The sequence below is a fragment of the Polyodon spathula genome, chromosome 11 (genome assembly GCF_017654505.1).
Source record: "Polyodon spathula isolate WHYD16114869_AA chromosome 11, ASM1765450v1, whole genome shotgun sequence".
NCBI lineage: Eukaryota > Metazoa > Chordata > Actinopteri > Acipenseriformes > Polyodontidae > Polyodon > Polyodon spathula.
Window position 1 is genome coordinate 27,402,738 of NC_054544.1, and position 25,749 is coordinate 27,428,486.

General features: G+C 43.8%; 1 protein-coding gene across 5 annotated transcripts in view; it reads right to left on the minus strand.

Moving 5' to 3' along the window:
• Window positions 1-25,749, minus strand: part of LOC121323213 (chloride channel protein 2-like) — a 134,102-nt gene that overhangs the window by 14,776 nt on the left and 93,577 nt on the right. For 3 of the 5 annotated variants that reach the window (XM_041264121.1, XM_041264123.1, XM_041264120.1), the window contains 5 exons: window positions 22,544-22,677; window positions 18,145-18,341; window positions 17,362-17,467; window positions 16,625-16,695; window positions 15,923-15,985 (listed from right to left, as the gene is read on the minus strand). In XM_041264121.1, the coding sequence (XP_041120055.1) occupies window positions 15,923-15,985; window positions 16,625-16,695; window positions 17,362-17,467; window positions 18,145-18,341; window positions 22,544-22,677 (571 nt within the window). The remainder of the gene's footprint in view (window positions 1-15,922; window positions 15,986-16,624; window positions 16,696-17,361; window positions 17,468-18,144; window positions 18,342-22,543; window positions 22,678-25,749) is intronic. The other 2 variants (XM_041264124.1, XM_041264122.1) reach the window with 1 other exon arrangement.

A 25,749-nucleotide genomic window follows, 5' to 3' on the forward strand; every position in this document is an offset into this window, starting at 1 on the left:
GCAATTGGTCTGTTTGACAAAAGAATTGTAAAAAATGGAACAAAAAAATGGAACACGTAGAACAGGCAGAGCACAGGCACCCAGAGAGATATGAAAATTAGAAACACTGAATACAGCAGGGCAGGCCTGCATTCATAAAGAGTTATTCTGCGTTTAGCCATGTGCTACATTTCTGCAACTTATTCCTTTTTTGTTATTTAGAATCTGATTTCTTTCGTGTTTTTTTTTTTTCTAAGCTTACACATTTCTCAGCGATGCATATTTAGCACATTGCTAAAACACACACCAGCAAAATATATGAATACTACACAATGTCCAAACTTCGCACAGACACGATTAATAATGCTTGGAACACGTGGGCCATAGGTTGAACTAAAACAGCTTTCTACCACAACAGCTGTAAAACGGGCAGCACTGGGAACGGCTGTCCTACAGAACAGACAAGGAGCATGACAGTCAGACACCAAACCCACCCCTGACCATGGGATCCAGTGACAGACAATCAGAAGAGGGCTGGAGGCACCGAGCGCAAATACATTGGAACAAATTCCTGGCAGCACTGAGGACAAGAATGTTAATTACACGTCAGCAGCATCTGAAAATACAGTATGCTGAATCCCAGGTGTGCTGTCTTTGATCTCACCACATGAAGCATGCAGGAACACTGTGCCACAATGAAAAAAGAAAAAAGGGCATCATCTTTTCCCTTCCCCCATAGTGGAAAAGTACAAAAATAACAATAACTATACTGAGCCAACAAAAAAAATTAAACCTAAAAGGATCAAAATCATAGAAGCAATGATCTGAGTGTTCTCTACCACTACTTCTGGGATGATGTGCAGGGATCCTATTATATATACAGAAGCACAGCATAGGTAAATGGGCACACTTCAGCCTCAATGCTTTAGATGTCAATAGACCGCACTGCATAAGGACCAGAGCCCATAAACCATTCTCTTTGCAGCATGAAATCACCCTGACTTTAAATCACTACCAGGACACAGCATTGAGAAGAGTTTACTGCATGTCTATATTCAAAACGCATCTGTCCCATTAACATGCAATAACAACAATGTGCATGTCAAGATCTTGTATTTGTATCTTGTATATTTTCAAATCAATATGTGAGTGTGGAAGTATTTGATATTTATAAATGAAATCTCAAATGTAAATCTATTCGTCTCAGGTCTGGTAGCTAATAGTATACACAATGTCTTTCCAATAAACAAGACTGTGTCTTCTATTAAACACTCTTTACTATCCCCCAAGCACCTGCTTTGTGACACACTAACCCAGTGACCTCAATTAAAGGAATTAAAATACACAAAGCCTCCCAGGCTGTAGCTAAAATAACCCTTTCTGTTTATTAGAACTGAGATTAATGAAATCCTTGTGAGAGGTATGCAAACGAAGGCCCGAGGAAGTTAACCCAAACATCCTGGACTGGTGCACCTAAACTGTGCTACCAGCCTGTTAGAAATCATGGTGTACTTATCAACGAAGTAAAGAGACCCTTCCAATAGAGATCTGCAATGCTGATGAATCTTCTACACTCATTGGGAGTGAGTAACGTCCGTTTATTGGCTTGGGGAGGATTCTTATAATTAATTACACAATACCGTATAGCTTAGAGAACACAGCACTGGGGATCAGAGAGACAGCATATTCAGCTGACACAAATCAGTACTGGGACACAGCAGCTAATAGCATAAACAATATATTTGCAATATATACATTACTGTGAAAAAGTATTTGCCCCCTATCTGATTTTCTGCATTTTTGTATATTTTTGACATTGAATGTTATCAGCTCTTCAACCAAAATCTAATATTAGATAAAAGGGACCCTGAGTGAACAAATAACACAACATTTTGATATGAATTTCATTTATTTATTAAAGAAAGTTATGCAACACCCAATGCCCCCGTATGAAAAAGTAATCGCCTTAGACTCAATAACTGGTTACGCCACCTTTAGCAGCAATAACTGCAACCAAACTCTTCCTGTAGTAAGTGATCAGTCTCTCACAGCACCATGGAGGAATTTTAGCCCACTCCCTCATGCAGAACTGCTTCAACTCGGTGACATTTGTGGGTTTTTGAGCATAAACTGCTTGTTTCAGGTCCTGCCACAACATCTCAATGTAGTTTAGGTCTGGACTTTGACTAGGTGACTAATTTGTTTGACTTAAAATTTCTTATTCTTCAACCATTCTGATGTAGACTTGCTTGTATGTTTCGGATCATGGTCTTGCTGCATGACCCAGCTGCGCTTCAGCTTCAGCTCACGGACAGATGGTCTGACATTCTCCTGAAGAATTCTCTGATACAGAGCAGAATTCATGGTTCTTTCAATGATGGCAAGTCGTCCAGGTCCTGATGCACCAAAGCATCCACAAATCATGACAATACCACCACCATGCTTGACCGTTGGTATGAGGTTCTTATTGTGGAATGCAGTGTTTGGTTATCACCAGACATAACGGGGCCCATGTTGGCCAAAAAGTTCCACTTTAGACTCATCTGTCCATAGAACATTGTTCGGGAACTCTTGTGGATCATCCAGGTGCTTTTTGGCAAACTTGAGACAAGCATTCATGTTCTTCTTAGTGAGCAGTGGTATCTGCCTTGTTACTCTGCCATGAATCCTGTTTTTGCCCAGTGTCTTTCTGATGGTGGAGTCATGAACACTGACCTTAGCCGATGCGAGAGAGGTCTGTAGATCTCTGGATGTTGTTCTAGGGTTTTTTGTGACTTCCTGGACGATTTTCCGCCTTACTTTTGGAGAAATTTTGGCAGGACGGCCACTCCAGAGAAAATTCAATACTGTCCCAAATTTTCTCCATTTGGACAATATGACTCTGACTGTGGGTTGGTGGAGCCCCAGATCCTTAGAAATGGCTTTCTAACCCTTTCCAGACTGATAGACATCGACAACTTTTTTTTCCTGGAGGTCTTCTGGAATTTCTTATGATCGTGGCATGATGTGCCTCTAGAACCTGTGTGCTGACAACTTCACTCTGATGGTAAGGGCCAAAGTCAGTCAGATTTACATTGGGCAGGACTGGCCCAAATCAGGCCTGATTATTAACCAAAGTATTCAAACGGTTGACCCTAATTACACTATGTAACACAATTTTTGTTCCTGGCTGGTAAGTGTTATTTCCTAATTGCTTATGCCTCAAAAGTATAGAAAATGGCTATTATTCCCCACAAACTTTGCTTTTGTGACCAGGACAGTGATATTTCAAAATATCACTATTTCCAATGGGAAAACGGGCAAATGTGTGTCTTTTCGTTCACATAAAGTCAGAAAAAAACAACATATGAATCCAAATTAACATGTATTTATACTAAAGTAATACAAAAATGTCTACAAAAGATTTAGAAGTGAGTAGTTTTTCGAGATTTGCGATTATACTGTACGTGATATACTTTATGTGAACGAAAAGACACACATTTGTCCGTTTTCCCATTGGAAATAGTGATATTTTGAAATATTACTGTCCTGGTCACAAAAGCAAAGTTTGTGGGGAATAATAGCCATTTTTTATACTTTTGAGGCATAAGCAATTAGGAAATAAAACTTACTACCCAGGAACAAAAAATAATAATAATAATAATTGTTACATGGTGTTATTATAACCTGGGTCTAAAATATATTTCCCTCTTAACATTGAAAATATTATTTTCATTAGATTAGCTTTATTTCATATGTTTTAACAAAATAATTTTGAATAAAGTCTGTTAGAAGGTTCATGGCAAACTTCTACAGATCCAGTTATTTTCACTTAAATTTAGACTCTAAAAACATAGTTAAATGTAAGTCTCAGTTTGCTTTTCAATTCTTGAACTGAGCTTGATTTCTCTCTGTTTCTAAAAATCCCCTGTGCAAGCAGGGGTCAGACACCCTGTTCACCTGCCAAGGTTAGTTTGAATTAATATAAAATTCTACTGTAAGCATTTTCCCAATTGTATTACATTCTTACTGGATAGAAGAAACTGTCCCACACTATTATGTTTCCTTACTACTTCTGCCAGGTTCTCATTAATTTCTATAATATGATGACGTAATGGACATCACACCATTAACTTATTTCTTCAGTTACCAAAAAGTACTTCTTGTTAGTTAATATGAAAAAATCATTCATTATAAAGACCTTGAATTTAAACTGCTGACAACCCAGGAATCTCTCTTTAGTTGTCAAGACTAATTTCTTCCCTCTGCCCACGCATGGTACTGCTTAACTACAGGCAAACAAAGGCAAGATTACCTAATTAATTACATTTTTTTAGCAGGTCTGCTGTACCTCTTGACTAGATCATATTCTGCACTATAGTGTCTTATTTTCAAACTGTCAGTTTCTCTGCCATTATACTTCTGTGTTTCTTATTACAGTAAAATGTTATACAGTAAAACATTTGTATTAGTTCAATTATTCTTAGAATTGCAATTCTTAAAAGGCTTTTTGTTTAGTTCTTTAAAAACTATGACCTCATTTTCAAGTTAATTAAATGAGATGCCTATTTCTGCCAAGGTTACAGTCTTCTGCACCAACAACTCTCAGACATGGGAAGGCTCAACTCATTACACAGGTGTTTTTTGGCCAGTGTGACCCCAGCCCAGCTCCATTTTTACTCACTTACAAAGATCCAATAATATGTTTTTACTGTTAGAATATTTCAATACAGAACCCTACAGCATTACTTATAATGTATGTCATAACTTGTTTTTCTGAGCAGTGTATTTTAACTATTTGTTTAGTATTTCTGCTGGCTTTATATTCTTTAAAACACAGCACAGTTATTACAATATATTAACATTGTTGCCATTTCACAAATGTTCAATTTGTATGCCAACATTCAGCCTGCTTCCAATAGCGGTGACATTCCTGGGTCACTTTCTGCTGTCAGCGAGTCTGTCAAAGCCACTACAGGTGTGGGAGTACAAGCACTGGAGATACAGTGGCATTAAAAAGTATTTGCCCCCTGTCTGATTTTCTGCATTTTTGCACATTTTTCACACTGAATTTGTTCAGATCTTTTTGTGGGTTGTAGTAGTATATATAGGGAGTCTGAAAGAAAAAATTACACCAAAGTTTGGTGCTTCTTTCATTTGTTTGGTGTGCAAGGTAATCAAACATGCAATCTTCAGGTGTGAAAAAGTTCCTGCCCCCCCCCCCCCCCCCCACAATTTTTTTTTTGTTTTGTTTGTTCCTGGGTAGTAAGTGTTATTTCCTAATTGCTTACGCCTCAAAAGTATAGAAAATGGCTATTATTCCCCACAGACTTTGCTTTTGTGACCAGTACAGTGATATTTCAAAATATCACTATTTCCAATGGGAAAACGGGCAAATGTGTGTGGAATAATAGCCATTTTCTATACTTTTGAGGCATAAGCAATTAGGAAATAACACTTACCAGCCAGGAACAAAAATTGTGTTACATAGTGTAATCAAACAGAGTTGGTGGCATATATTTAAAACACCTCTCTATATATCTATATATTCACCAGTCAAGGACATGACATAAATGATGTAAAGCTCTAACCGAGGAGTTTAAGTGTGCCAAAGTCCGACTGGAAATGACATTAGTAGATTCACACGACAAATGCGTAAGGGAGACAGCACCTGTGTTGAAAACGGGCGGCAAAGAAAGCTGTGGAAGATGCTAAGGCTGCCCTTCGAATCGGAGATATTATGGGGCAAGTTCAGCATGGAAAAGGAGGTCTTGGTCTCAGTTCAGCTCCTCCTACATGACAGAAGGCAACCCCAGCTCAACGGAGGAAGCTGGTAGTCAACGAGGTGCAAAAGCAATTGAACAGAGCAGGACAAGTTTTCTCATCAGATCAACATATGATGCTCTCCCATCACCACAGAACCTAAACCTCTGGGTAGGTGAGGATCCCTCATGTCGTTTGTGTTCATCACCTGCAACATTAAGGCATATTTTGACAGGATGTAAGGTGGGTCTTAGCCAAGGATGGTTTACTTGTCGCCATGACCAGGTGCTGCGATGTTTGGCCTTAGCATTGGAAGACAAGCGTAACCTGACCAATAAGCTGCCACCAGTTAAATCAAAGCATTAAACACAAAAGACAATATTCCTTCGTCCAGGAGGACAGCCACCAAGAAAAGGTGTCAAAACCAAGCCTCGCCCAGGACAACTGGAAGCTGCTAGAGACTGGAAGATGCTGGCAGATGTTGGTCAACGGCTTATTTTTCCATCTGAGATTGCCACCACTAACCTTCAACCAGACATTGTCTTGTGGTCTGGAGAGTCCGAGTTTAACCAGTGGAGGTGAGTTGTCGAGGATTTGTGGCACACTCTACAACCCGGATTCTCAGAGATGTCAGGTTCAGTGGCCAAGAGTTGCGTTGCACAGTGAAGAACTTATCTGAAGCAGCAGAAAGAAGCAGCAACTGGCTGTGGTTGAGACGGAAAGATTCTGGATGGGGATCTCCAGCACAATAGAAAGAAAGCAACGCTGATCTACGGGTAAGTAAGGAGGAGGGGGGTGATGCTGGGACGCCAGAATCACTGTTGAGCCCTCTTGACGATTGTCATGCTGATGCGCTGGGGAGACCGCACTGGGTTGATCCCTGGAGCCAGCATTGCAGCCGTTGTGTGTGATGATGCGCTGGGGAGGCAAAATAAGCTGATCCCTGGAGCCAGCATTACACTTCAGCAATCAACACCAGACAGAAGGATATCTACACCATCAGATGGAAAGCAACGCAAATGGATGGAGATGTAGATGGATCATATTAGTTTACTGTAAAGCTACGTCTTAGTTGGTGCTTATCTTGGTGAGTACTTATTTTTACTTAAATGGGTTTAAATAGTAAAACACCTTCCTTTAGTAAAGGTAGACCTTTAAAAAAAAATACTGCGTGGACCAGCATCGAGGCAGTTAATTAAAACCAAGGCCAAGATGAAAAATATTATTCTGAATAGAAAGCTGCCCAAGCAATGGAGGGGTGTCCTTTCATGGGGTTTGAAAGAATAAAAACGCAGTAAAAGGCTGTGATGATTACTGGGTTCGACATAATTACCCTGCAGTTCAATCTTCGGCTGACACTCGCAGTACTCCAGTAATCAAGAAAATGTCAAACCAGCCAACAATAGCAACTTCGAGTCCCAGGTAAACAATGGCAGAGCCGCGGCTGGCTCTTCAAAAAGGTGACATTTCAATTCAGCGCTGAACTATCCCCTTTCACCATTACCTATAGACTCAAATTAGAGTTTAAAAAGAAAGAAAATAATGTAAGCCACATACATTTTTTAATGAACTGCAGAGCTGTAGAGTTGGCATTTCTGCAAAATACAGCAGGAAAACACAAGAGAGAGAGAGAGAGAGAGAGAGAGAGAGAGAGAGAGAGAGAGAGAGAGAGAGAGAGAGAGAGAGAGAGAGACTTTTAAGATCCTTTATTTAAATATTCCAAATAAAATCCATTAAAATTCAAATAAAGGTAAAACACAACAAAAGTTAAGATTCCTACTGCCTGAGCAAAATTTAAAAAATCCTAAAATATATCGTGTTCTCCTTAAAAACAGATTTTAAACAAAATAAAAGGATCATTAAAAAATCAATATTAAACAGTGTTTTTTTTTTTTTCTTTGTTGAAAACAGATAAAAGCCAAAAATAAAACACTGTAAAACAAAAATTAAATAAAATTAGAACAAAAACTGGAGCTCCCCCTCCTCACTCACAGCACACAAGGCGTCTCCCACACACCACCTCTCCTGAAAGTCCTCCAGGTTACTGACCAGTTTAAAATACTCAAACTCTACTCTGATCTGGCTGACCACGAGCACCCTGAACTGAACCACTAAACTGGTCAGTCCAGAACCAGAGAGTTGATTTTTCCTTGTCTTTAAAATAGCCAATTTTGCCTGTCCAAATAAAAAATTAATAAGAACACACCTGTTTTTCATTTTAAAATTGTATAGAACCCCAAAAATAAAAAGCTCCTTACTAAAAACGACTCCTAAATTATTCAGGATTCCCTGCAGTAAATTAAAAAGTGGCCGCAGCCTCTCACACTCACTGTAGGCATGAAAGAGAGTTTCCTCTGCTGAGCAAAAAGCGCACTGCTCACTGATGCTGGGGTCCACTCTATGGAGAAACCTGCCTGTGGACACAATGCAGTGTAGAATCTTCCACTGCAGGTCCCCCACTCTCTTGGCGAGAGGCGGTTTGTACAGCACCCTCCACACCGGCCTGTGCCCCTCCTCTACAGCCAAGTAAGCTCGCCACTTAGAGTCTACCAGACCCCTTAGCCTACTATACTCTGTGGCTTTAACACACAATTTGTATATCTGTTTTCCATTCATTGTGTGAAAGATAATTTCCTCCACATTCTGCAATTTAAGCAAAGTCCCTCCATTCTCTCCACCGCCCTCACCTTCCTCACCTACTGCTGGTGACACGATCATCCCTGGAAATAAGGAAAGCTGTCTCTGCTCTGTGCCTCTGGACAACTCCTCCCTCAGGACTGCCTTGAGCCGCGGGGAGAGGCAGCCCCTCAACTCACCCATCAGTCTTTCTGCAAGCCTCTCTGAGTGCCAGCCTAGCTGTGCAGTTAGCTGGGAGGCAGTTAGCCAGCAGGAGAGCTCAAGGTTTAACAGGTGGACCATCCTGGTTACACCTGCTTTTAAAAAACTGGCACAGAGCGTCATCGACTGGAGGAACTTAACTGGAAAGAGTGGATTAAAAAATAGGGGCTCCTCAAACAGGTCCTGCCCTGTCAAGGACTCCACATCCCTTTCCACCCTCACCAGCTGCCAGGCTTTTAAAATACTTTGATAAAAAGGAGGAAGTCCTGCTTTACTAAAACTGGTGTTCTCAATTAAAAACAGGTGTTTTCCTAACCCCAGCCCCCCAAATCTATTGAGAAGGAAACAGGCCAGCCTCTTCCAATGAGCCTCCTCCTCAGTGTACAGGAGTCTCTGAACCGCCTGCAGTCTGAAGGCTGCCACCCTGCTGGCAATGCTGACTAGCCCCTGCCCCCCCTCATCACTAGGGAGGTAGAGGACTGCCGGCCTCAAACTGTGTCTCCCGCTCCAAAAGAACTCCAGCAACACGCTCTGGATCTCCTTCACCAGGCCCTGGGGTGGGTCCAAGCATACCAGCTTGTGCCACAAGCTAGAGGCCACCAGATTATTAATAACAAGCACCCGGCCCTTGAAGGACAGTTGAGCCAGCAGTCCCTTCCACCTCTGCAGCCGCCCCCTCACCCTATCCAACAAACCCTCCCAGTTCTTTTTCATGTAGTTTTCTGTTCCGAGGTACACCCCCAACACTTTAATACCTGTTCTGTTCCATTTCAGCCCCTCAGGCAGGAAAGGAGGGGTGCCCTCATCCCAGCCGCCTGACAGGAAGGTGTCACATTTTGCCCAGTTTACTCTGGCAGAAGATGCTCTCTGGAACTCATTTAGAGTCTGCTGCAGCGCTTGGACATCTGCATCCCCCCTCACAAACACAGTCACATCGTCTGCGTAGGCAGACACCTTCACTGTGGCAGAGGAGGGTGTGGAGGGCGAGGAGGGCACTGTCCATCCAGCTAGCCTGACCCTCAGCAGGTGCAGCAGGGGCTCTATAACCAGTGAATACAGCATACCAGACAGGGCACAGCCCTGCCTTATACCCCTGCACACTGGGAAGGGCTGACTCAGCCCATTGTTGATCTTTAAAATACTAAAAATGTTGGAATATAAAAGCCGAATATAAGAAATAAAACCAGGACCGAACCCGAAGGCTTCCAGTGTATGAAAGAGGTAGGTGTGGTCGACTCTGTCGAAAGCCTTCTCTTGATCCAGGGAGACCATTCCTACATTAAAATCACAAATATCACTTACAGTTAAAAAATCTCGAATAAAAAACAAGTTATCAAAAATAGAGCGACCCGGTATACAATATGTTTGATCCATATGTATTACAGTTCCAATAACACTTTTTAATCTATTAGCGATTGTTTTGGATAAAATCTTTAAATCAGAACATAAAATTGACACAGGTCTCCAATTTTTAAGCTGGCATAGGTCTCCCTTCTTGGGCAGCAGTGTAACCACTGCCCTACGGCAGCTAAGAGGCAGCTCCCTGTGGCTGAGGCTCTCTCTCAGAACCTGGAGCAAATCCTCCCCCATTATATCCCAGAAATTATTATAAAATTCTGCTGGCAGTCCATCGATCCCGGGAACCTTTCCGCTGGAGAGCTGCTTGACAGCGGCGGTCATCTCCTGGTGGGTCAGCGGTGCGTCCAGCTGAATCTGCTCCTTCTCACTGAGGCTGGGTAACCCCTGGAGCAGCCGCTCAGTGTCCTCTATGTTGCACAGTTCTTTATTATAAAGTTCCTTGTAAAAACGCACCGCCTCTCTGCTGATTTCCTCCCGGGTGTGCAGTTCTTTCCCACCAGGAGTCCTGATACAACACAGCTGTCTACTGTCCGCTCTCTTCCTCTCCAGGTTGAAGAAGAAACTAGTGGGGGCATCCATGTCTCTCAACTCCATGAATCTGGAACGCACAATCGCCCCCTTCACTCTTTCCTTCAGCAAGCTCCCCAGCGCGATTTTCTGCTCCTTTAGGTTCTCCAGGGTCTGTTCTTTAAATTCTGAATTTAACCTTTCCTCTAGGAGGAGGATTTTGGACTCCAGTTCTCTCACGGCTGTGTTCAGTGACCTGGTTGCATTTATAGTATATTGTTGACAAAAACATTTAATTTGTATTTTGCCAATGTCCCACCACTGTCTTAAATCTTTATATTGTGCTTTTTCTTTTTTCCAAATTATCCAAAAAAGTTTGAATTGTTGCTTAAATTTTACATCTTGTAATAATTTTACATTGAAATGCCAGTAAGATGCTCTGTGGGGTTCTGATTGAATTATTACTGTAATTAATAGACAGTGGTGGTCAGAGAGACTACTGGGGATGATTCTTGCTTTGATAAATTTATTTAAATCGTTTTTTGAAGTATAAAACCGGTCTAGTCTTGCTCTATATACACAGTCTGTGTGATACTGAGACCAGGTGTATTGTCTTGAACTGGGGTGCAGGCATCTCCATATGTCAACCAGGTCACTGGACTCTAACAATGCAGCCAACTCTCTGGAGGACTGAGGGTGTGGTTCATCATTATTTCTATCAATATTAAAATTAACAGTACAATTAAAATCTCCTCCTACTACCACCACATCATTATTATTAATATTAAAAAGAGCTTGCTTTAATTTCTTAAAAAATAAAATTCGTTCGCCCCCTCTATTGGGGGCATAAATATTAATAAAAACATACACTGTACTGCCCAGCCTAGCTCTTACTTTTAAAATCCTCCCTTTCTCGATTTCATCTATATCTAGTAAAACTGCCCCCAGGCTGGGTTTAAAAAGCACGGCTACTCCTGCACTGGTACTAGCGCCGTGACTCATCACGCACAGCCCCTTCCACTCCGCTCGCCACGCCTCCTCATTCTCCTGATCCGAGTGCGTTTCCTGCAGAAACACCACCCCCGCCTGCTTCTGCTCTAAAAACTCGACTAGCTGCGCCCTCTTAAAAGACTGTCTGCAGCCGTTTAGATTAAAAGAAATAAAAACGCACCTTTCCATCATAGCTAAAAAAACTAACACACTAAAACAAGTAATAAAAGAAGTTTCATAAAACACAGCCATTTTTAAACAAGAGATTTTGAACCACTTTTAAGATCCTTTTTAATTTTCTGAACAATTTTTTTTAATCTATAACGTTTTGGCTGATCAAATTCTTCTATTGTGGCTTTCCTTGTTATAACGTGAGCGGAGTGGAGAAATAACCTTAGATCAGGGAAAAAACTCTCTATTTCTACTCCCCTTTTCCCTTTTGTTTCTATCATAAAATCATTTACCTGCTCAAGTGTGTATAACTTTTTCTTACTGACGGGTTGGCTATCAGGGATGTCTGAGATAAGCGAGGAGTCAGAGAGCTCCCCCTCCATCTCATCCGCGCTGTCCTCTCGCTCGCCCCCGAGAATCCGTTCCTCCGCAGCTCCCTCCGACTCCCCGACACCGGTCTCTGCTACAGCCGGCACTATTTCAGGCGGCTGAGATTCAGCTAGCGGAGAGTCTTGCACCGCGCCCGGCTCACCCTGCGCTGTGCTCTCTTCCTCCGCGTTGGGAGGGACTGACGCCCCGCCTGGAGCCCGCAGTCTCCCTGTCTGCACGGGTTCGGAGTTCTGCACTGGCTGCGCTCTGCCATCCGGCAGCTCTGCAGCCTTCCGCTGAATTCGTGTCTTTTTCGCTACTACCTTGAATGATTCTTCACCATTCTCAGTAGTAGCGGTATTATCCTCCGAACCCGTCAGTGACAGGCTGCGGCTGGGTCTCTTTGTGCGAGGCCGTGGTGTTGGTGGTTCTGCTCCGGTTTCCTTCTGGATCGCCCCCTCCTCGGTCAGCACGGGCTCGCTCTGCGGCTGCGCTGGGGGAGCCGACTCTTCCTCCCGCTCACCCCCAACACCCCCGACTTCCTCCCCGCCAGCATCGCCCTGATCCTGCCCTGTCTCCGCTCTAGCCTCTTTTCTCGGGCAGGCTTTTCTCTGGTGTCCCTGTTCTCCACAGTAAAAACATCTCATCGTTTCGGAACTGACAAAAACTACACAATTCATCCCTTCCACGTTAAAATTCCAGGCAACATTAATGACTTGGTTAGGATCATTTAGTAAGACAAACGCCTGCCTTCTAAACGACATGACGTGCCTAACACTGTTATTTTTGCACCCCAGCGGGATTCCCTTAATCGGGGACACCAGTTTACCAAAACGAGCTAAATTCTTTTCTAATTGCTCATTTTTTAAAAACGGAGGCACGTTAGAAATAATAACTTTCGTAACCGGGGTTACTAGAGGGGAAACCTGAACAAATTCACCTTTCACTGTAAATCCTTCCTCTACCAGCTTGTGTACCAGAGACACCTCCACTAAAAATATTACTAGCGCTTTATTCATTCTTGACGCCGACATAATATTTTCAAACCCCACCACCTCTCCTACTGCCAGCAGGCACTCCTCCACCGAAACCCCGGGGTCAGGCAGGCAACGGACCCCGTGTCGGCGGGTGAGAGCCCCCAGCCCTCCTGAACGAGACCCCATAACGGGATCTCCAAACACCCTCCAAACAAACAAACACACACACACACACCACTAACCTACGAACAAACAAACACACAAAAAAAAAAAACAACTAAGTAACTATCAAACAAACAAAATAAATAAATAAATAAATAAATAAATAAATAAATAAAATAAATAAAAGTTTTAAATTTCCCGGTCCTACCGCACCGGCGTTCCACCTCTCTGCAAGCCCTTCCCACAATCCTCCACGAGAGAGAGAGAGAGAGAGAGAGAGAGAGAGAGAGAGAGAGAGAGAGAGAGAGAGAGAGAGAGAGAGAGAGAGAATTTAAAGAGTACTACACTGTAAACTTCTCCTTGCTGGGTTCTAGCCTATATGTTTTCATAGCAGCTGCTTCTGCTGTCATTTCAGAGTTTTTCATTGAAGCCCACTTCAATTACGAGAAGCATTTCCGCACAAGAACCCCTCCTAGATTTATACAAGAACAGCAGCTGTGACTTTGTGGTACACCCGATGTTTTGTTTTATGGTTGTTCTGTCTTCCCAGCCAGCAAAGAGTAGGATTTATACAACTCAGAAAACTGCAAAAGAGCGTGATTGTAGTTTAGGGAGCCATTAATAATCATCTCTACAATACATGCATAATTAAAGAGCTTGGTATATGATAGGTTTAAATCTTTCATTGGGATCCCAGACCCTACATAAACCTGCACATCTGGCACCAAGTCTAAATGGTCTGACTGACTGCATTTGAATCCAGGATCTTAAAGGAAAACATTGTCAAAAGGAAGCTAGAACTACTGGGGGTGCAGCTCATGTACAGCACTCCCTTCTCAGTGGAAAATGTTTGACTCGCTCTCTGATAATAGAAAGTTGTCATAATCTTTCACTGATCCCCCACATGTCGTTCCATAATGCACAGTACAATGCTCACACTCCTACAGAAAACTCATACAGCAGGGATTGCATTAGAGATCTGCAGCAGACAATTGCAAGGGTATGTATATAGCATATGGGACCCTGGATACATGTGAATTCCAGTAGGTTTGGGCTGACAAAAACCCATTACACCCCCGCCCTGCACAGGGTGATTCTCAATCAGGCTCGTCAGGGTGAGTCAGTGCCTAACAACCCCAACGCCAAGTCAGCCCCCCCACCCCCCCACCCGCCGCTCTGAATTCACACATCTACGGCACAGGGTGATTCTCAATCACATTCACCAGGGTGAGACAGTGCCTAACCCCGCCCCCGCTCTGAATTCACACATCTACGGCACAGGGTGATTCTCAATCATGTTTGCCAGGCTGAGTTGGTGCAGATGATTGCTTCAGGGAATGGGAGAGTGGGAGAGGATGCTGTTGGGTTCCAGGTCGTTTCACTGCAGACATACACACCGACCCACCACTCAACAGAAAGTATTGCAAGCAAACAGGAAGGAGGAATTGGGAAGCGTGGATCTCACATTAGTCCTACCACAAACCAGTCTGTGCTGGAGCAGAGAGACCCACACCAGCCAGGTCGGTAACATGAACGTTATTATTAACTTGAAATTTATCAGCAACAGAACACCCTACTAAGTGTCTCTTATATGGAAATAGGTCATCAAGAAATAGGGGCATACCTACTATCTTGTAAAGCGCTTTGTAATGGTGGTCCACTAAGAAAGTTTACAAACGAGAGGAGGCCATTCAGCCCATCTTGCTCGTTTGGTTGTTAGTAGCTTATTGATCCCAGAATCTCATCAAGCAGCTTCTTGAAGGATCCCAGGGTGTCAGCTTCAACAACATTACTGGGGAGTTGATTCCAGACCTTCACTATTCTCTGTGTAAAAATGTGCCTCCTATTTTCTGTTCTGAATGCCCCTTTGTCTAATCTCCATTTCTGACCCCTGGTCCTTGTTTCTTTTTTCAGGTCGAAAAAGTTCCTTGGGTCGACATTGATTTATTGATTGATTGAAAGTATTTTACACAGATTTTAGCTCCTCACCCTGCCTGCCTGGTCAGTTGCTGGTATGTATGGCTGTAGTATTTAACAGTTGAGTTTTTTCATCTGAATAGTTCTGTGATTGCAGATTTGATGACAAGCTTGTTAATTGATTGCTGCCCTACTGTGCTGACTCCTCTTTCACTGGTCAGTGTTGAAGGAGGGTATTTGGACTGCAGGCACTCCATCGTTGTCCTGGGTGCTCCCTTTGTTAAGGGTCAGTTTTGACAAGTCTGTGTCACTTTTCAACAGGTTCTGAAAGCCAATGAAGCCGCTGGTCTCAACAACTGTATCATAGCTGAACAATGGTTCCCAGGAAGAAACACATCATTTCAATGTGAGTTTGGAGTGAAATCCAGGCTGCTTTTCTGTAAGGTACTTATTTACTGCATTGTTCTCATGGTGATAGTTCTGTGTAAAAGCAGTGTGACTTTTACAGTACATGAGTGTTGCGTTGAGGATTGAATCCTGTCACTACATACAGCTGAATAAGAGGAGGGATTCAGGGGAACCAGAGAGGACTGGACTGGGGTGGGGCAGACAGGAATCAGCACAGTACAGCAGGATTTGTACAGGTTTCACAGGGAGGCAGTATGATTCAATGATTGTTCACAGGGAGGCAGTATGATTCAATGATTGTTCACAGGGAGGCAGTATGATTCAATGATTGTTCACAGGGAGGCAGTATGATTCAATGATTGTTCACAGGGAGGCAGTATGATTCAATGATCATTCAATGATTGCTTTGAGGATGCTCTGATTTCATGTGTGGCTTTTTGTTGGGTTGCTTGGTTGGGTGGTTGGTTGGTTGGTTGGTTGGTTGATTTCTTGGTGCCACTTACCACAATGGATATCTTCACTCGTTTGGGCTTTCTGTTGTCAGGGGCACCTGACAGCTCATTGTTCTTTAGTTAAAGACAACAGGAGGAGACAGAGCATTAAACACTGGAGCAGAACAGCACACCTGCACAGCACACCTGCACTGCAATACACACCTGCACAGCACACCTGCACTGCACACCTGCACAGCACACCTGCACTGCACTGCAGACGTGCACTGAACACCTGCACAGCACTGCACACCTACATTGCACACCTGCATAGCACTCACAGGCTCACAGACACCAGACAGCAGCAGGTAAAGCCTCCATCCCTCCCCATGCTATAATGAAGGGACACGGGGGGGCTGCAGCAGGGGAAGAGGCGCAGAGCTGAGCTCACATTGCATCGCTGAATGAGACGTTTCAGATGCTTTACAAAGACACAACCCCACATTTAAAAAAAAATAAGATAGAAACTGCAAAAACAAACTGATTACATTTCTGAATGTTTCTTTACCACACTCTACATGTTTGTGCAATTGCTCTTTAGATATTATTTTACAGACTCAGTACAATCAGGTACTGTAAACCTGCTTAGGGGAGATTTTCCAGCAGTCTTTTTAGTTTTTTGTTGAAAACTGACAACGGTCAGACCAAATGAAAAGCAAAAAACGCTACGACTGACAGAAGACACATGCAAGCTGTGGGGCTATCAAGACATACCTCGGTGGCCTCGCTCACTGGGTTGACACAAAACAGGTTTTTTAAGGCGATGGCAGTGTTGTCCACAGGCCCTGGGAAGAGAAAGAGGAGAAAGCAGGAAAACAAATTAGCTTTTTTTGTTTTTACCATGCACGGTTAGTGTAAGCTACACATTGCAGCACATAACGTAATAGAACTACATCTTCAGAGCAGCTCAGACCCTTGTTGAAATTAAAGCCTTTTTTAATTTAATTTTTACAAAAGGTCACTAGAATCAATTAACAATCCGCAGAGCAAATGGCAGAAAAAAGGGCTTAACTTCAGAGGGATGGGTATAAAGTGAGAAGCCGCCACTGCATGCTGGCTTAGTAGTTTGTCATAAAATCTATCTGGAAATTCAATTTCAGAGAGGAGAGGGCACCAACTTCAGAAATCTAGGATAGGCAGCCCTACGCACAATTCAATTCCTCACATTTACATAACGGGCGCAATCAGTTGAACTGCTTTCAGCTGAGAGCCATGTTCAAATGACTTGGGTCTGCCATGACCCAGTACCATTATTAATATCTTCTTTATCTAAATGTAGATTTTCATGTTGTAAATAACAACACTGTATTATTCCCACTAGGTCACACTAAGCTCAGGATACACTACACAGAAATTGCTACAGTTGGTTTTCATAACCTTAGCACGAACTCTGTCCTCTCCAGCAGGGATGTCCCCTGTTCCCAGCACTGCCCAAACTGAGGGGGGCTTACCAATGGGAGTCTCCACTGTGGGGCAAGAGGCTCGTTTCAGTGCTGGCTTCAGGGGCTTCTGCAGTCCGGCGTTCGAGGGGCTGAATGTGGACGTATTCGTGGAGATCTGCGCAGAAACAAAAACACACAACAAAGAAAGGACAGAAATGAGGACACTGACCAATGCCTTTCTGTATCTAATATGATATATACTACTAATACTACAGAACTACTATCCTCAGAATGCTATGAATCCCACCCCTCTGCTATGCACTGGACCCAGGGTTTCAAAGACCTACTCTGCGGGTCCCTCTCCAGTACACACTCACACACACTGTACTGTGCTGGTAGGGTCCCTCTCCACTATACTCTCCCATACACTGTACTGTGCTGGGAGGGGTCCCTCTCCAGTACACACTCCCACACACTGTACTGTGCTGGGAGATCTGGAGGAAACACATTTTCCTATTGGATTTCTAAATAAACTTTTCGAACAAGAGGAGCCCATTTCGGCTCAACAATGCTCATCACTGGCATCCTTTAAGTTGGGTCTTAAAATATTCCAATAACTCAGCCTCAACAACATGGCTCTGAAACCATTCCTTATGCTACCCTTTACCTTAAAGCTTGTCCCCACTTTACCCCTCTGGTCCTGATTTCTGTGCTGTGCTTGGCTGTCAACTAATTTTAAGATCGAAAGGCTTCAATTAAGGCCTTCCAAAATGCAGTTCCCTCAATCTCCACAGCTCATCCCTTTGTGCAATAACAATTCCTCGTTGTTATGGGAAAGGGGTGCACATTGACCTGGAAGTGCACCTCCTGGCTGGCACGCTGGCTGCCTGGCTCGTTGCCGACCTGGCCCTGGCTGTGGGTGGAGAGGCGCTTCTTGGCGGCCTGTGCCCTTTCCTGCAGGTACACCAGGCGGTTGTGCCGCCCCAGCTGCTGGGTGAGCAGAGCCTGGAGCTGCGAGCGTTCGATGGAGCCCAGGAGGATCATCGACTCTGGGGGGACAGAGACAGACATGGGGCAGCAAAAACAAAAACTTATAGAGTAATCATTTATTTGCAGCAAAGAGGGTTGAAAAGAGTTGATAATTCACAAATCTGGTTACCTGACGGGTGCTGACAGTAAAAGTACTGTGCTTGTAAATGTTATCAATATTGCAAATTAGGTTTTTGTGCAACTCAAATTGCAAAACAAAATGTTAGTGATGTTTATAATGTTACTAGGATTGAACAGTACATTAGATTTTGGCAAAGAGGCACACCAATCGCATCACAGGTTTTTCCTGGAATAGTTTGAAGCTCAATGTGTCTTGGACAAGAAACAGTAAATCAATTAAGATTAAAATAAAAAAAACAGAAAGTACAGCAGGATGGTTTTTGCTGCGTTGCAATTCAAATGGGAGGCAGGTGTCTTGCTTGCTTGTTGGTGGAGCTGAGAGCATCACTTAAACCATCTGTAGTAAGGGACTTTTCATGCATTGATCTTTCAGTTTCACTGTTCTGAGGGACAAGGGCCTCGCATTGATCAATACTTCTTACAAAGTCAGTCAAGTCAGTCAAATGAAACCCAGCGACAGGAAGCAAACCACAGTTCGCAGGATATCAGCACCCCTGTCATAGACGTGAGGAGGACTTGCGTGGATACAACTAGTAATGAACCTAATGATCCCTGCGAATCCGATCAGATGAACCAGCGTAAGAGAGAAAAGAACCTCAACGGGCACAAGCCTGGAGTTAAATGGCCAAGAGCTTGTGAGAAAACTGCGTGGGACACAGTAAACACGGATCTCTGTTTTACTTTGGAAAGGTTAAATGGAACAGTTGAAAAGAAGCTGGATAAATTTGGTGACATCATCTCCGCATATGGAAGCGAGAGGTTTGGAATTGAAAAAAGGAAGGAAAAAGTACAAACTATTCCTGGAAAGTCTAGATGACAGCAGGAGATTGAACGCTTAGTTAGAGAAAGGAGGCAGTTGAGGAAACAATGGAGAAAAGCTTTACAAAGTCAGAAGGAGGGACTCAATCTGTTACAAAGGGTCATAAAAGATAAGCTTGCAACACTGAGCAGAGCTGAGCGTCTACGGAAACGTTACAAAAGGAAAGAGCGTGCGAGAACTAACTTTTATAAAGATCCATTCAAATTTGTACAGAAGATATTCACCAATGAGAAAATCAAATTAAAATCATCTAAGTTTGAGCTGGAGTGATATTTGAAAGAAGTAGAGCAAGCTGTGAAAAAAGCAAGAGCATCATCATCTCCAGGGCCTAATGGAGTTCCATACAAAGAATATAAGAGTGCTTCTGGAGTTCTACAAATCCTGTGGAAATTGATGAAAGTGGCATGGGAAAAACAGGTCGTACCAAGAGCATGGCGCAGAGCAGGTGGAGTCTTTATAGCAAAAGAAAAAGATTCTACAAGCATCAGTCAGTTTCATCCTATTTCCCTATTAAACGGTGAAGGCAAGATTTTCTTCAGCATTACTGCTCAGAGATTGTCAACCTACCTATTAAAGAACCGCTTAATTGACACTTCATTACAAAAAGCAGGCATTCCAGGTTTCCCAGGATGCTTAGAACACACCAGCGTAATCTGGCAACAAATTCAATCAGCAAAAAAGGAGAGGAAGGAGCTCCATGTGACATTCCTGGATTTGGCTAACGCATATGGTTCAGTGCCACATGAACTTCTTTGGGCAGCATTTGATTTTTTCAGCGTACCGATGACAATAACAAATTTAGTGAAAGCCTACTTTGGAGATTTGCAATTTAGTTTTTCAACTTCAGAATTCAGCACTATATGGCAATGCCTAGAAGTTGGAATAATGGCAGGATGTATAATTTCTCCATTGGCTTTTAATATGGCAATAGAAGTAATTATTAGGGCATCAAAATGGGTAGTGGGAGGAGAGCGCTTGGCTTCTGGAATGCGACTACCACCAATTCGAGCATACATGGATGACATGACAACAACGACTACAACAGTAGCCTGCACTAATCGGTTATTGGGCAAATTAACCAATAATATTGAATGGGCATGAATGAAATTCAAGCCTACTAAATCAAGGAGCATCTTTATAATTAAAGGTAGTAGATAAAAGATTCTACATTAATGGTGAGGCAATACCAACAGTGTCCGACAAGCCAGTGAAAAGTCTAAGGAGATGGCATGGCGGGAATCTAAAGGACACAGTTCATGTGGGAGAAGTTAGACAGCAAGCAGTGGAAGGGTTGAAGAGCATAGACAGCAGCGCTTTACCAGGCAAACTGAAACTCTGGTGCTTTCAGTTTGGTCTCCTGCCAAGACTGCTGTGGCCACTGACTGTGTACGAGGTTTCCCTGACAACAGTTCAGAAGCTGGAAGCTTTAATCAGTTCATACGTCAGGAAATGGTTGGGAGCTCCACGCTGCCTCAGCAGAGTGGGACTTTATGGTAAAAGAATTCTGCAGTTACCAGTCTCTGCTCTAACTGAGGAGTTTAAGTGCGCCAAAGTCCGACTGGAAATTACATTAGTAGATTCACGCAACAAATGCGTAAGGGAGGCAGCACCTGTGTTGAAAACTGGGAGAAAATGGGCAGCAAAGAAAGCTGTGGAAGATGATAAGGCTGCCCTTCGAATCAGAAATATTATGGTTCAGCATGGAAAAGGAGGTTTTGGTCTCAGTTCAGTTCCTCCTACATGGCACAAGACACCCCCAGCTCAATGGAGGAAGCTGGTAGTCAATGAGGTGCAAAAGCAGGAGGAGAGGATCTGGTGTGTAGAGGCTGTTTCCCAGGCCAAGCAGGGAGAATGGATGAGATTGGAGAGTGTGGAACAATGCAAGATCGGCTGCCAAGACCTATGGACAATGGAACAGAGCAGGATCAGTTTCCTCATCAGATCAGCATATGATGCTCTCCCATCACCACAGAACCTAAACCTCTGGGTAGGTGAGGATACCTCATGTCCTTGCAACATTAAGGCAGATTTTGACAGGATGTAAGGTGGGTCTTAGCCAAGGACAGTTTACATGGCGCCACGACCAAGTGCTGTGATGTTTGCGTATCCTGACCAATAAGCTGCCACCAGTTCCATCAAAGCATTACACACAAAAGACAATATTCCTCCATCCAGAAGGACAACCACCAAGAAAAGGTGTTAAAACCAAGCCTCGCCCAGGACAACTGGAAGCTGCTAGAGACTGGAAGATGCTGGCAGATGTTGGTCAACGGCTTATTTTTCCATCTGAGATTGCCACCACTAACCTTTGACCAGACATTGTCTTGTGGTCTGGATCAGCATGCCTTGTTCATCTGGTAGAGTTAACAGTGCTATGGGAAGATACTATGTATGAGGCGTATGAGAGGAAGAAACTTCGGTATGCTCATCTAGCTGCTCAAGCTGAACAGCGAGGATGGAGAGTCCGAGTTTAACCAGTGGAGGTGAGTTGTCGAGGATTTGTGGCACACTCTACAACCCGGTTTCTCAGAGATGTCAGGTTCAGTGGCCAAGAGTTGCGTTGCACAGTGAAGAACTTATCTGAAGCAGCAGAAAGAAGCAGCAACTGGCTGTGGTTGAGACGGAAAGATTCTGGATGGGGATCTCCAGCACAATAGAAAGAAAGCAACGCTGATCTACGGATAAGTAAGGAGGAGGGGGGTGATGCTGGGACGCCAGAATCACTGTTGAGCCCTCTTGAGGTGTCGTGGGCTAGTCAATGAAACACTGAGGACAGAAGGTGCCCACTTGAAGACCCCAGAGATGTACCCTACTTAGCTCAATCCAGGCCATTGTCATGCTGATGCGCTGGGGAGACCGCACTGGGTTGATCCCCGGAGCCAGCATCGCAGCCGTTGTGTGTGCTGATGTGCTGGGGAGGCAAAATGAGCTGATCCCTGGAGCCAGCATTACACTTCAGCAATCAACACCAGACAGAAGGATCTCTACATCATCAGATGGAAAACAATGCAAATGGATGGAGATGCAGATGGATCACATTAGTTTACTGCAAAGCTAAGTTGGTGCTTATCTTGGCGAGAGCTGAGTTCAAATCAGCATGAAGTTTAACATCTACTCTCATGTAATGGAAATCATAATTTGTTGAATTCATCTTTCTGCTTAATAATGTATCCACCTAGCTACATGTGCCATGTTCCAGAAAGAGCCCTGACTCTAAACAGTGATGTGGGGCCAGGGCTAGGGCAGTGCCCCCCCTCTCACCTGCAGACTCCACCAGCGCGAAGGTCTTGAGGTTGCCTATCTGCAGAACATCGTGCAGGTCCCGGTAGCAGCAGTTCAGGGTGACATAGTGCACCTCACGCACCATGATGTCCTCCACACGGATATTGTACTTCCTGTAGGATCACAGCGAGGCAAAGGGAGAGGGAGATGGAGAGAAAGATGGAGAGGGAGATGGAGAGGGAGACGTTTCACACGACAAAGAGATGGTTTTCAGTATACTACAGTATAATGTCAGGGGATCAACCTGTTTAAACTCAAAAGAACTGATCAATCAATGGATTGATTGAATGATTGATTGGATTAATCGAAAGCTGTGACAAGAATCTTTTTGTTACTATGGAAAAAATACAAACATTCAGTGCCGAACACTGCAAGGTTGCAGGAGGAGGGAGGACACTGAAGGGGACACTGTGAAAGAGTTGCTTGAATGATTGAACAGTAAGAGGAGGGGCAGTTCTGCAGCCCCTGCTGTTTCACAGGGAGCAGGTGCCAGCTTCTCATTTTCCATATGTTTTCTATAAACCCAGACACACACGTGCCATTGTCACATCGTCGCCTCTCCCCTCGATCTCTCCTCACGCCCTGCGGAGATCAGTATCAAGGAGATTTTGACAGACGGAGGAAGCCTGATTGCAATTTCAGATTTGCAGCGAGGGTTCACAGTGCTCTGCTGTGAGAGCACACTCGATTAGTGAACACTAGCCCTACACCACAGCCCTGCAAGCTCAATACCTTATTCCACATAATTGCCTTGGGCTCAGGGGTGCCTTGAGTTCCCACTGTGTAAAGACCTGACAATTTCAGCTCTATAAATATCTAACCCGGACTTTCCGGAGAGAGCTCCATGGGGTCAGGATGCTGGCTTCGGATTTGCTGCTCAGGCTGGCCTGCTCATTGGTGTTTACAGGACAGTGATTGAGGCAGGACAGAACTCCATTGTTCTGATTCTTAACCCAAGGATAGATAGATGCCACGCTCCTTATCAATTCTGCCTCCTGCTGTGCTGCATCCACCTGGCTTGCAGGTTGGGGTTTCAATCAATCACCCACTCAATATATTTCAATTCATTTTTGTTTGCCCAAGTAAATCTATTGAGAAAAAGCCCTTTTGAACCTACAGAGGCTGTTACTTGATGGGAGTCGTGTCACTCACAGGTAAGAGGGCAAGGGGTCGGCTGATGTTAAACGTGCATTTGATTTTTAATGCCATTGTTTTCACAGCATTTTCACTGCACCAGCACACTCTAGCTGCTCCTGGTAGTTTGAGTCCTTGTAAGGAAAAGCTATTCTGAACGTATCAAGTTTTTTCAAGTGAAGATAATGACTCTTCAAATGGCTTTAATAAACTACCATTAAAAATTAAAATTCGCCTTTACAATAACGTATGCGCTTTTCTGAGACCAACAAAATTCTAGATACTATTTATTAGGACAGATTTACTGGAAATATTTCGTTAGCACCAAACTTTAACAACCTACTCAAAAATAAGAAAGTGAATTGACCCTGTACACTGTCCCGAGCTCTATATCAATGCATGTTTTAAAAGTCTACGTGAATGCATTAAATTCAGTTTGACATTGATGAAACTCTTTTAGACTTTTAGGCTGGTTTCCTCAACAGAATAGTTTAAAACGTGATCCATCAGTGCGTTCTGCTCTCACGGCAGAGGCATCTCTGGGGAGCCTTTCTCTGTTCCGAATCTTTAAGATGTTAATAAATTTGCCATGTTTAATGACTGCTATCAGTGCTTTACCGATGGGATTTTTGACTGTTTATTTTATATTTTGTAATGACTCTGTTTCACTTAATATTTAATAATGAGTGTCTGCTTCACCATTAATATTCCATCTTTCTTACTCAATACCCCTCTCTTCACTTTCCAGCTCAGCTCTGAGCATCTTCCACTTAACACTGGAGCCTAGGCAGAAGAGTGGCGCTCCACATACATAAAATAATTACTGCCGCGGGCAGAGAAATACCACCTGCTGAGGTCCTCATTGTGTTCAAGTGCCATCCTACTAAAAAAATGAATCAGCTATTCACTTGCAGACGTCTAAAATTTATCACAGACTGAAAGTTGAAAATCTGCCAACTGAAAAAACAACAACTCCAAAATCTCTTTTTGTGTGGGTGAATAGTTTTGTTCTTCTGAATATCCTATTTACTGAACCTCAAAAATCACTCAACCAACAAGACCACACTGCCTCCCAGTCCGACACTAGTAATACTCACGCTGTCTCCTAGTGGCTCACCATCCCTCAGCTCTAACAATGAGCCAACACTGCCCTTCCAGTCCCTCAGCTCTAATGAGACCACACTGCCCTTCCAGTCCCTCAGCTCTAATGAGACCACACTGCCGTTCCCGCCCCTCAGCTCTAATAAGACCACACTGCCCTTCCAGTCTCTCAGCTTTAATGAGACCATACTGCCCTTCCAGTCTCTCAGCTCTAATGAGACCACACTGCCCTTCCAGTCCCTCAGCTCTAATGAGACCACACTGCCGTTCCCGCCCCTCAGCTCTAATGAGACTACACTGCCCTTCCCACCCCTCAGCTCTAATGAGACCACACTGCCCTTCCAGTCTCTCAGCTCTAATGAGACCACACTGCCCTTCCAGTCCCTCAGCTCTAATGAGACCACACTGCCCTTCCAGTCTCTCAGCTCTAATGAGACCACACTGCCCTGCCAGTCCCTCAGCTCTAATGAGACCACACTGCCCTTCCAGTTCCTCAGCTCTAACAACGAGACCACACTGCCCTGCCAGTTCCTCAGCTCTAATGAGACCACACTGCCCTTCCAGTCCCACAGCTCTAATGAGACCACATTGCCCTTCCAGTCCCACAGCTCTAATGAGACCACACTGCCCTTCCAGTCCCTGTCCTTCCAGTCCCTCAGCTCTAACCACTAGACTACACAGCTTCCCAGTCCCTCAGCTCTAACTCTGTGACTACACTGACCCAAACCCCAATGGCCTGTGTGTTTGCAATGTGAACAGGGGGCTCTGTGGAGATGGAGGCCGCTCGACACTGGCAAGTAAGGAGAAGATTTCACCAGGTCTTGCCAGCATTGCCACCAGGATATAGAGGCCAGAGCTACCCCTATATTGTTCCAGAACTTCTGGAAAAGCCACCAAACACAACACCGAAAACAATTACAAAAACAAGAAAGAAAAACAAAAAGGCACAC